Source organism: Corvus kubaryi, unplaced genomic scaffold, assembly GCF_017639235.1.
Source record: "Corvus kubaryi isolate FWS band 111438036 unplaced genomic scaffold, C.kubaryi_AGA036_p1.0 split3-73, whole genome shotgun sequence".
Classification (NCBI taxonomy): Eukaryota; Metazoa; Chordata; class Aves; order Passeriformes; family Corvidae; genus Corvus; species Corvus kubaryi.
The window spans coordinates 14756133-14777795 of record NW_024582091.1 but is presented as its reverse complement, the minus strand read 5'-3'; the positions used below and the strand labels follow the sequence as shown (position 1 = coordinate 14777795).

General features: G+C 37.1%; 1 protein-coding gene across 1 annotated transcript in view; it reads left to right on the top strand.

Moving 5' to 3' along the window:
* Positions 1–21663, top strand: part of ME1 (malic enzyme 1) — a 159465-nt gene that overhangs the window by 69086 nt on the left and 68716 nt on the right. Inside the window, exons 5-6 of the mRNA XM_042016261.1 lie at positions 848–1009; positions 20801–20904. Coding sequence (XP_041872195.1) covers positions 848–1009; positions 20801–20904 — 266 coding nt within the window. The remainder of the gene's footprint in view (positions 1–847; positions 1010–20800; positions 20905–21663) is intronic.

Below are 21663 nucleotides of genomic sequence, written 5' to 3'. Positions count from 1 at the left end.
GGTTACTCAGGGCTATGTCCAGCCTTTGAGTTTTGAGTATCTCCAAGGGTAGAGACCCCACAAGACCTCTTGGCAGCCCCATTCTAGTGTTTGAGTTAACAGTTCTCCACTTACAGTGCTTCATAAGCTCTCTCACAAAAAATATTAAATTTCCAGCTAAAATGGCTTGTCACTGAGTACTACAAGGAGATTGTGTTGTCAGCAGTTTGCCACACTGAGCACTTCTCTCCTTTAATATGGAAAGTCTTTCTTATTAGCATAGACAGTTTTTGGGATTTACTAAGTTATTATATTTCTGACAATGAACACACATGCTTCCTGATATGTATAAGTTTGATGGAGTGTGTTATTTGCTCAAGGGAAGAGGACATACATCATTGAAGGGTAAGAACCAGGAGGTTGTAGACAGCCCTGACAAAGGCGAGTAGGAGTGGCTGGCTCTGGTTCTGCTGAAAACAGACATGACAAAACCCAGGAGTTTGTGGTTCTTCTTTTTTTATGGATAACTTCCTTTCCCTTCCTATTCTGTTTTCATACTGTTGACAGAAAAATGTGAGAGGGAACAATGCCAGTTCTCTTGTAATGTAATACTAAACACCTCTCTCATGTATTCTTAAAAGTTTTATATGAAAGTCCCATTGACAGTGAAGCAAGAGTCTAAAATAGTGTAACAAACCCACAGTAAAATAGAATAAAACAATTATTCGCTTTTGTCGTACTATTGATTTGTTTGCACCTGTTACAGTTTTTACACATAAAATAAAAAGTGATGGTAAGAGAATAATGGCATACTTAGTACGTACAAGTAAAGAAGTGATTTTTACAGTGCCTTTATTTCTTCCTCCAGGCGATTGTGGTGACCGATGGTGAACGTATTCTTGGTCTTGGAGACCTTGGCTGTTATGGAATGGGCATTCCTGTTGGTAAACTGGCACTTTATACGGCATGTGGAGGAGTAAAACCTCATGAGTGTCTACCAGTGATGCTGGATGTGGGAACAGATAATGAGGTAAATCCTTTTCTGAGGTGTAGTATTAGCTATTTGAAGGGAACTGTATAAAGTGGAATTATAAATGGTAGGGGGTTTTGTTACAATACTGGATTTGATTCTGTGCAAACTAAAAAGTCGTAAGGAAAATGTCTCATCCTAGTATACAGTGTAGATATACTGATCCTAATGTGCAGTGTAGACTGCTTTGTAAGGTTTAAGTAATTAAGGACACTGTTGTCTCTAAAAATGTGCTGCATACATTGTATATGTTAAAAAGTGGTATAGAAAATTTGGTCTCAAGAAGAGGAGGATGATAAATGAGGTAAAATATGAATGAAAAAATAAGGTGAAAATACAATTTAAGGAAGCATTCTTTCTTCACTTCCATCACAGAATTTCTCTGCATTGATTTCAGATGTGAATTCTGAATTCAAATTCAGAATAAGTGTGCCCCTCGTTTTGTTGAACTGCTTGAAGCTATAGTCTGATCTGTGCTGGCAAGGTGTGTCTACATACTTCAGCTGTACATTCACTTTAGTTATAAAAAGCACTGTAGTGCTACAGATTTTCCCCAGGTGAGGTTCTAGTGCTTCAAGAAGGTGGACCTTACCCTCTTTAACTTGGCTTCCCATTTGTGTGAAATGCAGAGATTTAAACTTGTTGAAAATTGGCGCTCTTCTTTCCAGTACTCCTGGGATTACTGGTTAATTACTTGGCCCCGATCTTCCTTTTTTTTTGTCTGAAAGAATATTAAAGAATATTTGAATACTTGAAGACTCTGACTGATGTCAAATTAAAAAGAAAAACACTTTCAATGTATTTATGGTTTTGTAGAAGTAAACACGTTGTATTATAAATGATACAAGCGTTAAACTTTATGCATGATGTGTTACAGATTTATGTGTATTATAGCTAAACACAGCATTCCTGCATCAGTAAATTTAGCTGGGGCTTCTGGATTGTTGGATTGGGTGTGTGCATCATCAGCTTTATACACACATCCTCACCCCTGCCCCAGTGGGATCGTTTAGACAACACATCATGAAAGCTTCAGTGAACGAGAAGTGTCTGCTCCCCTCTCTCTCTGTCCCCTCAGAGCCGCGTTCTAAAAGTGGACAGGCTTTCTTGTGAGATGTATGTGAACACTGTAGCAAGTAACCATATCAAATCATATACAATTCATTAGCTAGAAAGTATTTTTAATTTTGGTCTGAGCAGCTGGGCCAGTTTTGTAATCTATTAATGAATGTTTCTAGGCAGTTAATTGCATCAGCTGCTTCTGATACTTCAATAGGCTTTTCATTTTGCTTTATGCTTGTGTTTCATTGTAATTTTAAATTTTCTGTAGCATATTATTTGCTTGAAAGATATCAAACATCTATATATACACACAGCAACAGCAAAGCTGGCTTATCCATGCTAATAGCCCAACTTTCATGTCACTGTGCTTGTGACTAAGCATTGAGTTCAATGTGTATGAAGGAGTGGCACATACAAAGTATTACAATGTGCATAGAATTTGTGTGACCTGAAGTTTGTTGATGTTCTGAAACACCTTCTGATCAGGAGGATGCCTTTTGGTTTTTTTTTATTTTGGGATATGACTTCTTATGTTAGGACCACAGGGAATGAGACCTCTGAATTCTGCTCTTGGAATATGAACAGGTGGGACTTTGTTGCTGTACCTCTTAACTGATCAGACTACATGAACCTGATAGTATTCATTAATGGGAGCTTGGATGTAGTTCCCAGGCTCCTTTAGTCAAAGTCAGGGATCCTGGGGCACCATCTCTCTTAATTTCTTCCCTCTAATACCCTCCCTCTCACCCAGTAGCACATCCCTGTTCCCTCCTTAACACTTACATTCATGTAACCAGGTGCTGAGTCACTACAGAGAACTGAAATTACCAAAAAGAATTCACATTTTTCTGGCTAAGCTGATTATATTAGCCCAAGCTGGCATGGAGTTGCACTGCAATTCTTTATCTTAAAAGCTAAACCTCTTGAACAAATAACTGTATTTTTAGGCTATATTTTCTTAGTCTAGTTAGGATTTTCCATGATGAGGTACAATAGAAATCATTCTCACTACTTGTGCACATATAAATAATAATTATGCTGAACTTGTTTTTTGAAATGTGCAGATGTTTTCCATTTAGATTAGTTCCTTCTCCTATTCTGTGGGGGCCTCCCTGCTTTAAAGGCAGTTTTAAAAAATGTATTTTTGGCAACTATAATGCGGAGGTGCACAACCTGCAAATTCTCCAGAAAGATTAATTCTTACTCTAAAACAGATTGCAAAAAAACCCAGCTTCACAAGCTCTCATCCTGTATTGTTTTGTTGTGTACAGAACTCAAACTACTAACTTTGAGGAGCAACTCACTCAGTTTGAGATGGTTATTAAAGTCCTTTTTACTGTTAGTTTTAGCAGAGGTATTTTTAGCCAGGGTATTATCCTGTTACTCATAAAATCAAGGAAAGAAAAGCAATTAGAGCATTTTTATACAATTGCCTAGATAATAAGCAAGAGAAATGGAAACTGCTTATTTATGGGTAAAAAATTGACTGCTTATTTGTGGGTTAAAAATGGATAGAAATTCCCGTGTGACCAAACTAGTAAATGGTTCCATGTAGTCGGTGTGGGACTGAGTGTCTGATAGAGTGTTGACTGCTGCCAAAAATAATAGGCCTGTTTTGTAAGGCATTGACAAGAAAAGTAATTACTGAGGAACATTTTTATTCAAAGCATTTAAAATATTATTTGGAGTACTGCTAGTTACTTACTACAAACCATGGCAATCTCACTAAAAGTTATGCCTTACCTATAGTCATGTATTTTTTAGGTGTGAGGATGGTGCTTCTTAGGTGGGATTTCAACACAATTAAAACATACTTAGGCACTAGTCTGAGTGCTGATATGAAAGGTGTTGTTGGAAATCCTGAGGTGATATGACCTCTGGATCCTGAGTGTTCATCTAATGTTGTAGATATGTTAATACCTATAGAATATAGAATATGTTAAATCACTTTGCAATGGTTAAAGAAATAGACTGTAGAAGAAAAATGAATAATTGTCGAGATACAAACAGCTGCAATTTAGTGGAGACCTACCTGAAACACGTTCAGCACTGGAAGAGGAATGATTTAAGGATGATGGACATAATCAAGCTGGATCAAAGGGAAACATTTAAACATCAAAATGTGAGTGATGATTGTTTTCTACTTAAAAGATGTGAATAAACTCTCACAAAATAAACAATGTTGAGACAAGCCTGGTTGGTTAAAAATCAGTCTGGCTTACAGGGATATGAAAACTGCCAGTTTAATAAAACCAAACAAACGGCAAGTCCTAGTAATAGAAAACAAGGTCAAAAACTGTCTTTATAGGCAATAAAAAAGCAAAAGACACTAAAGAAAAGTAACCTAATGAAAATAATTATGAATAGTAAGAATGAGGTTTTCTGTTTTTCCTGATGCTTTTCCTTAGTGATGATACAGATGGAAGTATTAGATTGTCACTATAAATATGGTAGATACTTCTTAAATGTAAGTTTTATCTATCTTGGCAAGAAGTCCTATTTTCCATTTTATTAACAGCAAATTAATATGTTGAAAAAAGCTTTTGAAGTTTGTCAAGATCCTTGGAGTGTCCAAATAATGCTCTGTCAGTTCTTTTAAAAAAAACTTTGGTAAAAGCTTTCTGTACCATGCTGAGCTGGGTGCGGAGGAAGCACTATTTTTTCCCAGGTATATCTGGGATAAATTGAAAAAATCAGGAATATTGGATTAAAGGTTGGGCTATTATTGAAAATACAATGATCCTGGTCTAATGAGCGTTTACAGATTTTTGGTTGACTTATTGTTTACCTTTGAAAGACATTTGAATTTTTACTGTTTCTTTTCAGAAACTACACCAATGAAAAAGCAAAGCAGGCCTCTTGTGTTACTGAAGAAGATGCAATTTAAAAATATGTATTTCTGTGAGGAATAACAAAATACTTGTGGGTTTATGGTATCTCAGGATTTTTTTTTCAGCTCTGCAATGTTTAATATCTTTATCATTGACTTGGAGACAATATTTTTATTGTTCAAGGGTCACAAAAGAGACATGGTTTAGTTAAAGTACTATTCTCCAGACAGAGTAGTAATGAAATCTAGCAAGACTGATGGCTTGTGTTATGTAAAAGTCAAACCAATGGTGAAAGGGTTTCTTTTGACCATAAAAATTTTAATCTAATACTGGATGCTTAGCAGAGGAATGAGAACTGTTTTTATCTGATACCTTACAAGGGAAGCTCTGACAAGCTCATGGCTGCCAGACCAATTCTAAACTGATCACATGTGTAAATTCAATACTGGCGATGGCCAGTTGTGGGAGATCTGGAAAGATTGTGTGTTAGCATTTAAACTTAAACCATTTACCATAAATTTCAGTTTAGGTAGAAAGCATTCAACTCTTTCAAGTAGTACTTTCACACAATGTGGAAGAGCCAAGACAGCTCACATTGAAAGGACTTTTTACACAGGCAGTTTCTAGCAGAAGACATCGTGGTGCTCTGAGCACTGGGACAGTGCCACACAGATTGCCCAGGGGTCAGGAGTCATTCCAGCTGCAGCTGCAATGGCTGCGAGGAAGCTGGACACACAAACGTTCTCTTGCCCTTTGTAAACATAGCTAAAAAGCTGACTGGTCACATATATATGCCCTTAATGTGCAGATGAATCATCCTGGCAAGCTTGCTTTTAATAAATGACTATCTGAACTGTTTTTTATTTGTATAACTGTTGGTCTCTTCTCCAACGTAATAAGAGATAGGGTGAGAGAAAATGGCCTCAAGCTGCACCAGGTGAGTTTTAGATTGGATATTAGGAATAATTTCTTCACAGGAAGGGTTGCTATGCGTTGGAACAGACTGTCCAGGGAAGTGGTAGAGTCCCTATCCCTGGAGGTATTTAAAAGCTATATAGCTGTGGTGCTTAGAGACATAGTTTAGTGGTGGACTTGGCAGCGCCGGGTTGACAGTTGGACTTAATGATCTTAAAGGTATTTTCCAACCTATGTAATTCTATGATTCTATTATTTGATCACTGAAAAGTGCACAAGAGAGAAATATGCAGGGCAGCTGCTAGGGCAGCTACTCCTTCATCTGTGACAGTTCAGGAACTTGTGGGCTGCTGTTTCAAGTTGTTTCCTGCATGCTTGCTTTGGAATATTTTTTTTCTCCTAACTTATTAAAATACTGAAATGTAGGAATTTGATGGTTCTCACAGTTGCCCATAATAGGTCAATGAACGTGCCTGGGCTGGCAGTTCTGACTCCTCTGGAGGAACGACAGGCATCTGGGCTGGAATATGCAATCCAGAAAAGCTGAGGTGCAAATTCAAGCTCAGTTTTTCATCTTATCCTAGTTAGCTTTCTGTATTTCCCCAAATTATTTCCAATTGTTGTAAGAATTAGTACCAGCCTTCCAAGATTCATATTCTCGAGGAATATCTACACATAAATGTGCAAATGAAAACTGTTGAGAAAACAGAAACAAACCTGGTTTTATTATTCATTTTTCAACCAAAATAGAAACCTGGACAGTGGAAAACTGATTATAGAGGAAACCTGCAATTTCATACCTTATCAATCTAAAGATATAAATGTGGCAAGTAAATAATTTAAATTGTGCACAGCTGCAGGGATTTCTAAATAAAAGACAATCACAATTTGCATTCCTATGTAGAGTAGTGGCACTTCTACACTTTTTAAAAAATGTAGTAAATATGCAATGGGAATGATTATGCTCTCTGATTTTAAAAAGGTCCTGTTGCCTTCCCTGTGAATGATGATTGTTAAAACTGGAGACAACATTTCCATGACAGTTTTACTGTAACATAGTCGTAACATTTCCTGAATTCTATGAACAGAGATTGGTCCCGTCTATATATAGAGTCTATTTTTGTATCTGGTGCATATATGAGAATCTCATTTCTAGGTTATATTCTCCAGTGTGTTCCATAGTAGTTTTGCATATTTCTGCAATACAAATGACACTATGTGTGATCAAAACAGGTTTCCAGATGTGCAGCTTTTCATTTAGGTATGTTAACATGTTATTGACCAAATTAACCTGGCTGATGAAAAGAGGCTTTTTAACATGTTCCACAAAACAATCAGGCCAAGGAAGGTGCTCAGAAGTAATGCTGTGGCCCAGTGGTGCTGAGTTCCAGGCATGAGCATTTGTAAAACTATTGATGAAGTAAATATTCTGTGGGGTTTTTATTTTTTGGTTGCTGCCTGTCTGTGCCAGTCTGGTAGGAGATAATTGCACTTTCCTTTACCAGTTAAGTTCTGTTTCACAAGTGGATTTTTTCCCCCTTAGATCTTGCTGCTGTACTGCCTTCCCTGGAAGCATACAGGCAGCACTTGAGCAAAGGGGAAAATAGATGACCATTCCTTTTTCTTCCCCTTTCTGAACTTCCAGCTGGCAAGAAAATAGTGCGATTGGATACTACTTTTCCTAGTGTCAATTTCATGGCAAATATTTTCTATTCTCTTTCAGTGTTCAGAAGTACTGAAAAGTAAAGTAATTTCTGAATTTAAAGTCCTGTCTAGCCCACTGTGAAGGAGAAAAAACCCCACACTGTTTTATTTTGTCAGAATTGGTAGTCTCCTTTTAAATCTATTCTGTTATTTGAAGTGGACTGAGTTTGTGTTAGAAGAGGGAATGGACAAGTGCATCTACTTCTATAGATCCACGTTTTAAAATTGAGGGGTTTACTGTCATCTTTCCAGTGTGTTTCAAAAGGTTCCACTTCTAAAATAAATATGGCATCATCAATCGCTCCTAAATATGCTTTATTTAAACATCAGAAACACCTGGAGCTGTGCCAGCATCCGTATTACACCTGCAGACCTAAAGAATGATCTGATGAAGGGATGGTACTTACAAGAGCCACCATTTTCCCTCAGTGCAGGGACTGGTGGGTGACATGTTTGAGCAGATCACAAGTATCTGACAGGTAATATCTTTAGTAATTTTTGGGACTTTTCCTTTTCTTGCTCTTTAATGCTCTTATTGAAAGCTGCAATATGTCTGGTATTACATTCACAACTTGAACATTTCAAAAGTTATTTTTACTCAGTGTTTTAACTCAGATGGGTTGAGAATTTGTAAGTGTAGTAATAAATCTAGATTTACCCAAGATACTGAGGATCCCAGTGTGTTTCAGTCTTTTAGAGACAGCCTCTTTGTCTTCTACTTTGTCCATGGCATTCTGCAATTTTTTAATTAGTTTCTTCTGTATCTTCTGTCTTACTGTGTATTTCCATGGTTATATTAAACCTTCAAGAAGACTGTGTGTAAATGTCTTGTGCTTCCTAGGGGATGCATTCTACTAATGATGTATTAAGAGAGCTGAAACACAGAACATTGCCTACCCCTTTTCTGAAGTCGCGCCCAGAGGGGAACAGCATTTCCCACACTATTTAGAGCTGTTAAAAGTTTTAACTTATTTGAAAATGTAGAAGATCATTTGCTATTTTTTACCATGGTGTTCCCAGGGGAACATATTGCATCTTCTCTCTTGTTTTCATTTAGCTGCTTTTCTCATATTTTGTTAGGCGTACATCAGCCGGTATGAGTACCAGCACTTTCACCAATAAAACTCAGATATAAATGGGCTTGGATTTTAAACGTTTACTCTCTTTAAATATTTTTCTTGGTTTCATAACGTGTACACTACCAGCATTTTCTTTAATGTCACTTGTAATGGCCTTTGTTCTTTACTATTACAGTAGAAAGGCATTCTGTGTTTACATTACTACTGTTTTAGTGCTCATCTTCTTTTGCCCTAATAGGAGGATGAAAAATACCTTGATCTTAATTTCCTGTCAGTAGCAAAAATACTTACAGTCCTTTTTAAATAAATAAAAAAACAACAGGGAAAGATTTTTTTTCACCAGGGACTTACTGTTGTTATTGTACAACAAAAGGTTACTGCAATTTTAAAAATTCATGCAGTTGTTCTAGTATAATTAAATTAAAAGAGACTTTCAAGTACATATTATCTTTTTAATATGCATGTAGTGTAAAGTAATATATTGTTATGTATTTCAGTGCCAGACTTACATCCACCATCATTCTGAATTGCCTTTCCTAAAGTTCTCTTATGCTTTCATAAAATACTGAAGCTGTGTTTGCAGTCTTCTTGTAACCATCCAGCCTTTCCATGTTGCCTGTGTACTAAACCCAAATCTAGACTTTTCTGGTATACCCACTTAGGCAGCAATGTTTTTGCCTCTTTCTTTCCCATACTTAAGATTCAGTGGAATGAACAGTTATAACCTTGTGTTTGAATTATTAGTCTTGAGAGTCTGGGGCCAAACTAGGTAAGCTCAGAAAGACTTAAAAAGAGTTGCAGAGCTTGACAGTCATCTGAACCTAAGCTAATCCTCCTATGCTAATTTTGTAAGGGGAACAGGAGCTGCTTCTTGTAGAGGAACTGTCTTAAACCACTCTGACGAATTGTATTTTAAAATGTTTTTTAATCTTTTTTTTTTTACTTGTTGACTGTGAAAAGGGCCTAGACTAATTTAGATGTAGAAGTATCCAATATAGGTTCTTAAGTTAGCTGACATAAATTCATACTCAGTTTGCACTTCACTTGCCTTGCTGTGTGTCTGACGTGGTTACTGTGTGACTCAGGGGACTTCTACAGAGACTAAAACTTGGTTTTGAACTTATGTCAACCTCTTACTAAACAAACTCTTGTTATCTTTGAGAAGTGTCATTCTACTGCTCTTTGAGAAATGCCATTCCACTGCTTAGTGCATGAGAAGACCTCAAAAATTGTCTGCTACTTTTGATCCATCGTCATCCTTTAAACTTTGTCATTTTGTTTAGGAATATATTCATTTTCTGAAGCTGTTAATTTATTGTTGTGAAATTTGCTATTTATGATTATTTCTTTTGTGAAATGTTCTATTTCATTAGAGCATGGAAAATGTGACAAAGCTAGGTGGTGCCTCAGATTTCCACGTTTACCAAACCACATGTTGGTAATGAATTTTAAGACCTGAGAAATTTAGAAGGGAAGGGTGTTAGAAGAAAGAATATAGATGGTGACACAGGATTTAAGTCTCAGTTTCAGCTGACACTAGAAAGAACGAGCTGTGTACTGATGTTACAGGCAGTTCTGTCAGTCTGTTTAATTTCTTCTTACTTCACTTTTCAGAGCAAGGGGATCTAGGAAAGAGGGCAGAAATTAATATCTGGAAATGCTTATTTTGGATAGCATGCATGAATATCCATAGACTAAATTCATGGCAGACTTTGTTTGAAGATACATTGGACATTTCCAAATCTTTATGCTCAGAAGACAGCAACAGATAGTGTTTGTTTTTGTTGGCTTTCACAGTAACTGCTATCAACCTCCTCAGCAATTTCACAGGCAGTGGAGAAGACAAGAGAAGGAATGGGCATAAGTATAGCTATTACCACAAAAGGTGGGAAAATATGTTTTATTTATGGCTCCACAGAAGACAGCCTAGAATCTGGGACAAAGCTTGTCACGCTTGAATTGTAAAGGTGCTCTTGCAAATGTTGGCCTTGCACTAGCAAGTCTACTTTGTGCACAGAATGACTTTTCCTTTTTTTTTACTGGTGACAAGACAGATACATAGCTAAGATGCCAGCACCAAAATAATATCAACATGTTTTTTTCAGTCCAAGGGACACTGTGGATGTGACTTGCCGATGCAGGAAGAGGTCCAACCCATTTGGATCTAGTAAAGAAAATGTCTGAGTGTCAGCACAGGAGACAGGGATGTCAGGGTCAAAGGAAGGACCATGTGGAAGTAGCTTATGGAAGTAAATTAAATAAATAGGCATAAGTTTAATAAAACTGAGGAGAGGTCACAACAAGTGGTGGAGATTTATATTTATGTGTGAATGGAAAGAAAATAAAAACAAAATATCAGAACTGTTGGTGTAGAAATGAGATATACTGGTAACCTAGAACAAGATTTTCAGTTCTGTAAATGGTATCTATTGATATGTTAAAATTCTGTTTAATTACCTATCTGATGGACTTGAGACACTCTGCTGTCATAATGTGTGAGCTGATAAAATATTAGCAGAGTCCTCTTTCTTAGTAGAATATTAAATATGAATGAAAAAGGTCTTTGAGAGTTTTTTAAGGTTCATCTTATCTTTGAAATTTTTCAGATGAAGGAAAATTACTAGGATGGCATTCTTCTGAATATTGCTGATTAATAACAAAACTTTACTGGTGTCATCTTCAAAACAACCAGTCTTTGCTCTTTGCTGATTCACTTTGTTGGTGGTTTGCTTTTTGGTTTTGGGTTTGTTTGGGTTTTTTGCCTTTATTTTTGTCTGGTTTTGAAACCTGGATGACTCTTTATACTCAGACATTCCAGCTACCTATTCTAAAGAAAATCTGTAAATGTAAGTGCATGAACATAAAGGGAATGATGTGTGTTTGTTGCTTTGCAAAAATGGTGTAGAAAAGTTTGATGTATTTAAAGTGTTTGAATCACCCCAAGAAGCTGTATCTTGTCACTCTCTTGATTAAGCTAAAAAAAGTAATGAACTGAGATAGCTACACTTCCTCTAACTTTGCAGAAAAAAAAATTGATAAATATCTCCAACTTCTCTAAACTGTTTCACTGGGGCTGGACTTGTTTTTAGAGTACTATATAGGCTACCATGAGCACTGTTTGGGCTCTTCTTAAAGATTATTGTTTGGCCACCATCTTTGATTTATTATAAGCACTTATGGCTGGACCTTCAAGTAGGTGTTAGCATGTCATCCCTCATGATTTTTGAGAGCAATAAACTTTTGAAAGTTTGGTTGCAGTAATCTGTTTCTATAGCTTCCAGTTCTTGTCATCCATCAGCTATATTTCAAAGTGTAGCAGTGAGGGTATTGTTCCATGTTTCTTGATGTGTGACAGGACATGTGACTTTTTAGCCATGTAGCTGCTGGGGTTCATGAAGAAGAAATTGTAGTCGTTAACTCTGTGGTGCCTGTGGGAGGTCAGTTGTGTCGGGAGCTTAATGGTTCATCTGAGCCTTTTCTGGGATTCAGTAAAAGATTTGATAGAAAGTAGACAGAAGGAGTTTTAGGAGTTTTCTTGTGAGATTTCTTCTGAAAACTATATTAATAAAATACATGAGATTTCTCAGATTTCTTTGCTTTCTGACTATTGTTTGTATGTTAAAATATTGGTGATTACATACAGCCCAATGTGATGAAGTCCTAAATGATGTTGGATTCGTCAGGACTATTGTTTTCTCAATAGGCAAATGATTAAGTTTTTCAAGAAATGCCACTGGCATGCAGACAACCATTTGTTTTCAGTTTTACTGTGTAAAAGAGTTATGCACGCTAAAATTGTGTCTGATGAAATGTTCCTCCGAAACCATGGTTCTGAGTGTCTTCCAAGTTCCAACTCAAATTACAGGCATTTGTGGAATTGGCATTGTCCCTATCCTTGCAGACAGATGTTAACATCAGGAGAGTTCTCTTGGACTGTTAAACATAATGCAGAGTATTTATCTAGCTGTTTTGTTTTGTTTTCTTAAAATACACAATGAATTAGGCCTCTCTGTTCTCCTTAGTAACTCTACTAGATATGGCTCTGGTAGCAGGTTGAATCATAGAAAAGACCTATAAAACCATTGGGTCCCACTGTTAACCCAGCACTGCCAAGTCCACGACTAAACTATGTCCCTGAGTGCCACATGTACTTTTAATTACCCCCAGGGATGGGGACTCAACCACTTGCCTGGGCAGCCTGTTCTAATGCTTGAGAACCCGTTCTGTGAAGAAGCCTCTGTATTCCACCCATGGTGACAGTGCCCCATTCATACAAAGCATTCCATTGTTTTCAGACTGGCACAATTAACACAGAAAATGGATCTTGCTGTGCTTTTCTTCAGTATTTTTCCAAGATTAGAAATTATTTCCCCTTCATCCTGGTAATCACATGACTTAGTTATGAGCTGCTTGGCACAGCTGCCACTTGGTGCATAAGTTAAATGTTGATTTGAATGAAGGACCTGATGAATCCTTATGGTGGTGATAAACAAGCATAGTACTAGGAGAACTCTAGTGCTATAAAGATCAGTCTAACAAGGAATTTATTATTTTCGTTTTCAAGCTAACTTTCTGTAACAGAAGATGTTGGCACAATTGTGTGTTTAGAATTGAAAAACTTTTTAGTTTTTTATTTTCTGGTATGAAAAACTGTCAAGCTAACTTGCTAACTTTGAAGGCAGTTTTTTTCTTTCTTCAATTACAGTATTTTCATAACAACACCCAGTCCAATCCTCAGGAAAATGCCTGCTTTTCTCACTATGAACAGCACATGGCTCGTGATGGCCATTCTCTGATACTTACTTCTAATAGTTTTTAGAAGTTAAAGTGGTTGAAAATCATCAGTGTAAGCTGTTTGACCTGAAAAAAGGTTCCAATGAAATTTAAATTTCAGAGAAATACCATTATTTTTTTGCTTAATCTGTTGGCTAGCAAAGTTGTAGTTGACGTATGTTTCACTACTCAGCTGTTCCCAGGTCTTTCATGGTTGGAGACTGCCATAAAGATCAAGGTGCACAGAGCAGTTTTTGCTAGATTGTCCAAGTAAATTTACTGCAAGAATTTTTTTAATATCAATGGTAACTTACTGAAAAAGCTTTGTCATTGCTGTGTGAATTTCTTACACTGTGTACTGAAAAGGTGAGCAGGTGGAATAAAAGCCAAATTGCTCTGAAAAAGATATAATGCATCTGATGTCAGATGTATTATTGCTTTTAAAAATTTTTAAATTTTAGTATTCAATATCAAGCATGGCAATATATAGTTAGCCTAGCTGTACTGTGTATTACTTGTAGTTTTCAAAGCCCACCAAGTAAAGAGGTTCAGATGTCATTGTAAATTCCAGATTGTTTGGAATGGAAAAGTTAGCCTAGAAAGGAACTTCTTAGGCATATGCATCATTGACGGACCCCAGCTGTAACTGCTCTTGTGTGTTTCAAGTGCTCAGGAATCTTGAATTACACCTAAAAATCATAAGATAAACTTTCTATAAAAGTATGATTTCTATAAAATACAAATATTTTATAATTCCCAGCATTTTGGAGTTAAGCTATGAGAGTGACTCAGGTGTATCTAGAGACTCACACTAGAAGGCAACACTGCTCTCTGCCCCTGCCCTATCAACAAGCCTTGACCTTTTCATCCATCACTTGGTTCCACAAACTGACTTGTGGACACAAGTGAGTCAATGTCCCAAACACAAATGCATTGTCTGACTTGAGGAGACAGCAGCCTCTTGAAAAATCTGAAAAATCAAGTGCATCTTGCCCCTTGGTGCTGCAAATTTCTGTCTTTGGATTTTGCACTTGGTGCTCCCTTGCTAATGAGGGCTCACATAACCACACATTTGTGTATCTCAGGTATGTTTGTAAATGTTGCCCTCAGGGGCCTGGGTGGTCTTTAGCTTTGCATACTCACCCACAGGAATGAGTGTGACTTCCTGGAAGGGCCCTTCTGGTAGCCATGGCATGGGATGGAGGGATGCAGGCAGATGGTGCGAGGGGGCTGGAGGCTTGTGCCCCTGGGCACACAGCCACTGTCTGCCCGCAGCACTCGCACACTGGGGCCTTTATTCAGTGCCACATACATGCGCCGGAAACATCCCACAGAATGTCCTTGGCACAGCCTGGCTTTGTGCAGTCTTCTTGCTTGGGGACGGGCTGTGGTAATTTCATAGTGTGTTACAAGATTCCTTCATGAAGCATTCTTTCCAGCCATTAGAGGCATTTTTATTTTGTTGTTAAAGTTCGCTGGAGCTGACAGTTTTTCAGCTGGGCAAGGCTGTTTGCATGCGTGGGAAATAACTGGGATACAAGCAACAGGGTTCAGTGAGCATTCAAAGCTACAACTGGTAATTCCTCTCAGGTTAAGAAATGAGTAAGCTTCCTGAGCAGAAGCAAGCACAGGATGTAAAGGTCACACTGACACTTTAATAACCTCATGAAATTAAAGAACAAGTTGGATTGAATTAATGAAGCCTGTCTTTAAGGACAAATAATTGAGAAAGTCTAGTCCGAGTGTGCAAATCTATAGTATCATTATGCATATATGAAAGAGAATATATTCTCTATATTTTTAGCACAACCTTAAATTCTTTTAAGCAGAATTTGAAATACTGTAACTTCTTTTCTGTTACATGAGGACATTGCTTCACTAGGGTTTTAATAATTTTTATATTTGAACTGTCTCAAAAATTCATAATACTCTTTGCTAATAATTTTATTTCATAAGTTTTTCCCTTCAAGCACTACATTCGAGATTGATGACAAAGGAGCGCTATGAATGTATTATCTTTTAAACTCTTGACTGCTGAAGGTGTCTATTTTGTCTGAGCAGACAAGGGACAATTTTCAGTGATGTTTTTAGGGTTACAGGTGGGAAAATAGTAATTATGGTATGGCTGTATCTTTGTCTCTAAAGAACTGACAGCCACTTGGTTTTGGCAAGGTGAGCACAGCTGGGCTCAACTGTTAAAACTCATGTCTAGTGTGTGGGGTTTTTCCTCCTTTTTTTATGGCTAGAACAACTCATTGTGATACCCATTTTTGGCCTTCTGTTTTGGGATCTTTTGTGACATCCTGTCCTATGGAGGATCCAGTGGAGGTAACTAAGGGGCAAAGAGAGCTACTGCTCTGTATGCCAGTACCTGTCTTGGAGATGTCTAGATAAAGTGCTAGCTGAGACTCCCAAAGATGAGATCTCCTTCTTTTAGGGAGAAACAGAGGATAAGGCTCCTTTTTTCTTGTGCAAGAGGCCCCTTGCTAACGTTTGCAAATGTGTTGACAGAGGTCTGGTGTTTATGCAACTTATTTCTGCAAAGTATTCTACAGCCTCAAATCCAATTAGCAGCATTCAACTCTCCAAAATTCATTTAGCATTTGGAAACACAGGATTTGCTACATGTTTTAAGGGCATCATCCTGTATTTCAGACTTCAAAATAAGCTTATTCGAAGAAAAGAAAGGCTTTCTAGTCTAATATAAATTGAAATCTTGTACAGTCTTTCTAATGCCATGAAAAACACTTTGCAGCTGTAAGCAGTTCTTGAAGGACAGAAAATTGTGATTCAGTGTGTTAGTGCTTACAAACCAAAAATTTGAATGAATGCAGATTGATTACTGGGTAATGAGTATCGATGGAAGCTGAAGTTAAGTCCAAAACTTTGGCATGTTCCTAACCAGCTAACTCTTTTTATTGGAAAAAGTTTCACATCAAATGAAATTTCAATCTTGTGGGGAAAAAAAAAGTTTGGAATATGCAACTTTCCTGGAGAACAGAAGCCTTCCTGTGCTCACTAGCCCTTCCCCAACCTGTTAAAACTGAGACAAGAAAGTTACAAAAATAATTTAGAGTGTATTAATGTAAGAAAATACTAAGACTTAAAAAAGCAGCGGCCTCCCGCTGGTGTTCTTGGTAACTGTGTGCCCTGTTAGACCAATCATGCTCTAAAATGTGTTTAATTTCTGGCATGTGGCATGTCTTTGTCCCAAAGCTTCAGATGTCCCATACAAATATAGCTCTCTTTTAGCTTTGTAACTGTGGCTCTAGTGCAAATCATTTCCCAGTGTAGAACTGCTGGAGGGTTTTGACATTTTAATGGCATGGGTTTAGTTGCTTCTCTGAAGCATTACCGTACCCCAAACACTATCTAGGTGGCACTGGTTGGTTCTGAGCAATCTCTGCTCCATATTTGTCAGTGGAAAGGCTCAGGGTCTTGCAGATGTTCACCTCCAGTTTTCCATGAAGCTGTTCACTAAAATATGTATCTGTTCTGAAGAAACATCTCAGTGCCAAGTGTGGGAATAAATGACATTTCAGCGTGTTTGTGCTCAACTGATGAAATATTTAAGTGCACAGTTTTCTGTTTCTCACTGGTTTGGCTTTTGTAGCTAACTTAGAGCCAGGTGCACGGCTCAGCCTTGCTTGAACTTTGATGGTTTGCTGATCTCTTTACCCTGAGTAAGATGGTATAAACGGCTTGCCTTTTTCTTAAAACCCCCAAAGGTCATTACAGTTTTAATGCGCTCAGGTGGTGCTTCAAAGAACTCGTTATTTTGCATAGCTAATTCTAAATAGATCTACATGCTATTTCCACTGCCAGAACTTCAAATAAGCCCTTTATTCTTAGAAAACCCTATTTCTGTTAAAGCTTGAATGTACCACATTGGTAAACCTAAATGTTTTAGAACTTTTTTTTTTAGCCTTAGAACAAACATGTCTAAAAATAAGCTGGCATCAACTTTTTCAGTATCATGTAATATGCATAACGAACCCACTAACCTGGAAAAAAGGAGAGTTATGTTTTGAGGGAGATTGGATTTCCAAAAGAACAAAACAAAGTTTAAACTTTGACAACAAGCTGGGTAACAAAAGAAACCCAAGTCACTGAGGAAAAGTACCTAATCATCATGTCAGTTTGACATACTCGATTGTACGATGGAACTTTTTTTTTTGGTAATCTGTTTTGAAAGCCATGAAATAGTTGGTAGCAAATGTTAATCTCTCAAGATGTGTGAACCCTCTAAAAAAAACCAAGCATGGTCCTGGTTTGCATGGTGTTGACCTGAATAAGGGGATAATGTGCTTAAGCAGCTTATTCATTCTTCAGTGCCCTTTGGAAAGGGAGCAGCTCCACAATGGTTTGCCACTCAGGGCACAGACGTGACCACTGTTCTTTTCACTTGCTGAATGTTTCATTCTTTTGTGTCCGCCACGGGTTTCTTCATACGTTGTTCCAAACAGGACCATAAAGGAACTTTTTGGGGCTATTTCATGTCAAACTGTAACGTTTGTTAAGCAGAATGCACTGAGCTGTAAAGGAATTCTGAACTCTGAGTATATAGCTGGCCAAGCTTTTCATCAGAGATGTGTTGCTGAATTAATTGTCTCTGCTTGTGAGACTTCCCAGGCTAGAGGTTTATATATGCTCCAGAAACACTGTAATAATTATTTTAAATATTTCACATTAAATTTCAGCATCAAAGGTAGGTGAATAAGCTCAAACAGTGGTCCTATAAATGGAACTGTTGGAGTTCTGAGTTTTAGTGTTGACTATAGATTTAAAAGCTCACAGACATGAAAAATGCAGAAGCAGCAAAAGGAGTGTAAGAGCCTGTGTAAGTTTCAAGGCAGACCCATGTCTGGTTTAGCACTTTTTGAACAGAGTAATGCGATACCTGTTTCTCTTGAACTTTCACAGAATCATTGCCCATCTAAATTGCCTTTTTGAAGGAATCAGACTGATTCAGTCTTGGCCACAAAGAAACTAAAGACGTTAGAAACACGTCTTTAGAATTTAAAAAATAAAGGGAGCAAAGATTTTTTTTTTTTCATTTTGAGCATTGTTTTATAAAATGAGAAAACAGACATTGCCTAATAAAAAGCTTGTGGAAGCTCTTTGAAAAGAGCAAATCAATTAAGGAAGAAGAATTAGAGGAGTTGGAAAGGAATTAAGTTATTTACTCTGAATTGGACAGTGGAACATGCGGTATCCTTGCACAGGACATGGAGTAGCAGAAGCCTACTGGCATGGAAAGCTGTAGAAATGGGATTTTAGAAATGAGACTGCTGTTTCTGAGTCCTACCATGATGTTCCTGACAGAGGCTCCTGAGGCTTGCCAGTTCTTCTTCCCAACCTTGTGTGCTCAATCTGGTGGGAAGCATGAGACAGCTCATATGGGCTCTCCAAACTTGCCTTAAAATTTCATGTTGTTAAGTAGTTAATTTGCACTTCCTGTGAATTCATCTCCCAGAAATATATATTTATCCTTGATTTTTCAGATTCATTTTTAATAACTAGGCAAACTCAAAATGGAAATGAAAAAATAATTCCAGAAATAGTTCTTGACTACAAAGTTTGAAGTGGTTATATAAAAAAAAGAAGACTATACTAACCGGACAATTCCTTTGACAGATACCAGGTCAAACTCTTGCAAGTTTTTCCTGCAGATCTAGAATAAGTACAGAATTATTATTTTGATTTTGCTGCTAGAATATTTAGGATAATGTAAATACACAGGCAAAATTATTTCCTCAAAAACTATGTTACTTAAGCATGACTCCTACACTGTGTTGGTGAAGGGAATAAATAAAATACTTACAGTGTAATGACTTCAACTTCATTTATAAAGTAATTTTAATTTTGAGCTTTATTCATGTTTCACTTCAAAAAGTTGAACTAACAACTTCTGAATGGCTGTAAGTAATGTATTACAAAATTTTCTGAATTGGTGATTAATACAGCAAGTATTAAAAAGTTCAGCTTTTAAACCTGCTTGATCTTTTAAAATATTCTAATCTTATATCTTTACTTCTTTGTGGATGTGGAGAGAAAAGTGAGGGAGAGACAAACATCTCTATCTGTAGGTCTGCATCAGGATACTCCCAGGGGAGGCAGAATACCACCAAAGATTTTGAGTTTCATACTGATTCAAATCAATCTTTAACAGGGGCTTGTGGCCCAGAGGAATTTTTTCAGTTCTACAGCATAAAAAAAAGGCTGGGATGGGAATTTAGGCGCTTCTCTAAAATTCAGAAATCAAATTTCTGTTTCCCAGTCTGGATCAGGTTGAGAAAGCTTTCCAGACTTCTTGCTTCATTTTTCATTCTGAAGGCTCTCTCTTGGAAGGTGAGTTGGTCTGTACTTTTCTTTACAATGTTTTTTCTAGTTGAAGCTGGTGTAAAAATTACTGCCACCCTGTTGGGTTTTCATATTATTTTTGGATGAAAAATATTTAGTCAAGCTTCTGACCTATTCTGCAAGCTGTTTGGGCACGTGTGGGAGGATTGCATACAACATATAATGGGGAAATTAGCTTATTTTTTTTCAGAGGCATGTGAGAAATAATAGCAGAGAGTGCCTTTATACCTGAGTTCCTGGGAGAGCCAGTGGAAGCGTGAGACTTGCTGTGGGAAATTGCTGTAGCTGAAGCGGATGGTCAAAAGTGGTTGTAAAATGCTTTGAACACTTTTAGTAATTTGTAAGTTATAATTTGGAAATATATCTGACCTTCTAGTAGTGAAGACATGGCATGATACAGGTTTAGTGTTTTTATGGACCATGGGAAAGTCTGAGTCATAAAGGTAAAGGAAGAAAAAGTGCAAGATTTAAGCATAGACAAATTCAGAAATCATATCCAACTGATGGAACATGGATAGCTGAAATGAAGAATTCTAGAATCTAAACTGATAATCTAAAAAGTTTGGAAGGAAAAGGGCAAAGGCTTGGTTATGTTTTGGCGTATTGAATTTTAGAAAGCAGCACATTTTCTGAATATCAGCTCATCAACAGTTGAAATGATGGTCTCTGGGAGAGGTTTGTGAAACATGCTGATAAAATTAAGGAAAACGGCTTTTTTAAAATGTCAGAGCACTTTCAGGATATAAAAGAAAAATAGAAAATTACTAACTAAAGCTTTAAAAGACACTTTTGAAACCTGACTTCCCAGAGTAAATTTTACTTTTTTACTTGGAAACTATACACTTCCTTTGAGACTAGGGTATCCCTTTTCCTTGATACAAAAAGGGTGTTTCTTTAATCTCTTTATATTTCTTCGGTCTTAATGTAGAGGTGGATGAATTGGTATGTACTTCATATGCTTGGGTTAATCCTCAAACACTGTATTTTTGTCCCCTTCTTGTTAACTGAGAGTGTAGTATTGTAACTTGCTCATGTAATAGTTCAAACATTTTTTTTTTAAACAGGAATTGCTGAAAGATCCTTTGTATATTGGGCTGAGACACAAGAGAATTAGAGGTCAAGCCTATGATGATCTTCTTGATGAATTCATGGAAGCTGTGACTTCAAGGTAAGTGATATATGTGTGCTAGTCATTGATTAATTCCACTGTGAACTTCGTCTTGAGAGAAATAAAGGTCAGTAGCTTATGAAAAGAAGACAGAGTTGTTAGGTTCCAGATAATTTTTATCTTGAGCATAGTATTTTATGAGTTTACAACTGCCTGAACTATTTACCTTCAATATTGCAGTTTTATGAATTACATGAGCAGTAAAACTCATCTGAATATAACTCATTTTTCAAACTTCTTTTTCAAGGTTTAGATTGTTAAATATTTGCCTAATAATTTTCCCTGCCTAGCACTGTGCCTACATGATCTTCTCTGTCTCTGTGATTTCATATGTGAGATGTCAGCAGCCTTAAAGAAGCTATCATACTTGGCAACCCCTGCCTCTGCCCCCACCAAACCCACAACAGGACTAAGCTTTCAGTGTTTTAATTTTAAGTGTCATGGTATGGACCTACACCAAGTCAGCTCTTTCACTTGTGTCTTATTTCCTGTACAGAAAGTAGTTAAATTTATTATTAGACTGTGATGCATAAAATAGTTCTCCTTACGTGTCAAATAACACTTTTGCTCATATTTTCCTTGTTTGTTAAAATATTTGGAGTTCTAGCTCTGCATTCAATGTGTATACCTAAAATAGCTCAATTGCCATGATCCATAGAGGAATGTGTCTTCTGCATCTGCATCCAAAGGTGAGGCTGATCTGTGGAACCTGGAGATACTTTCCAGCTCCTCAATCTTGTCTTGCGCCCCATCTGCACT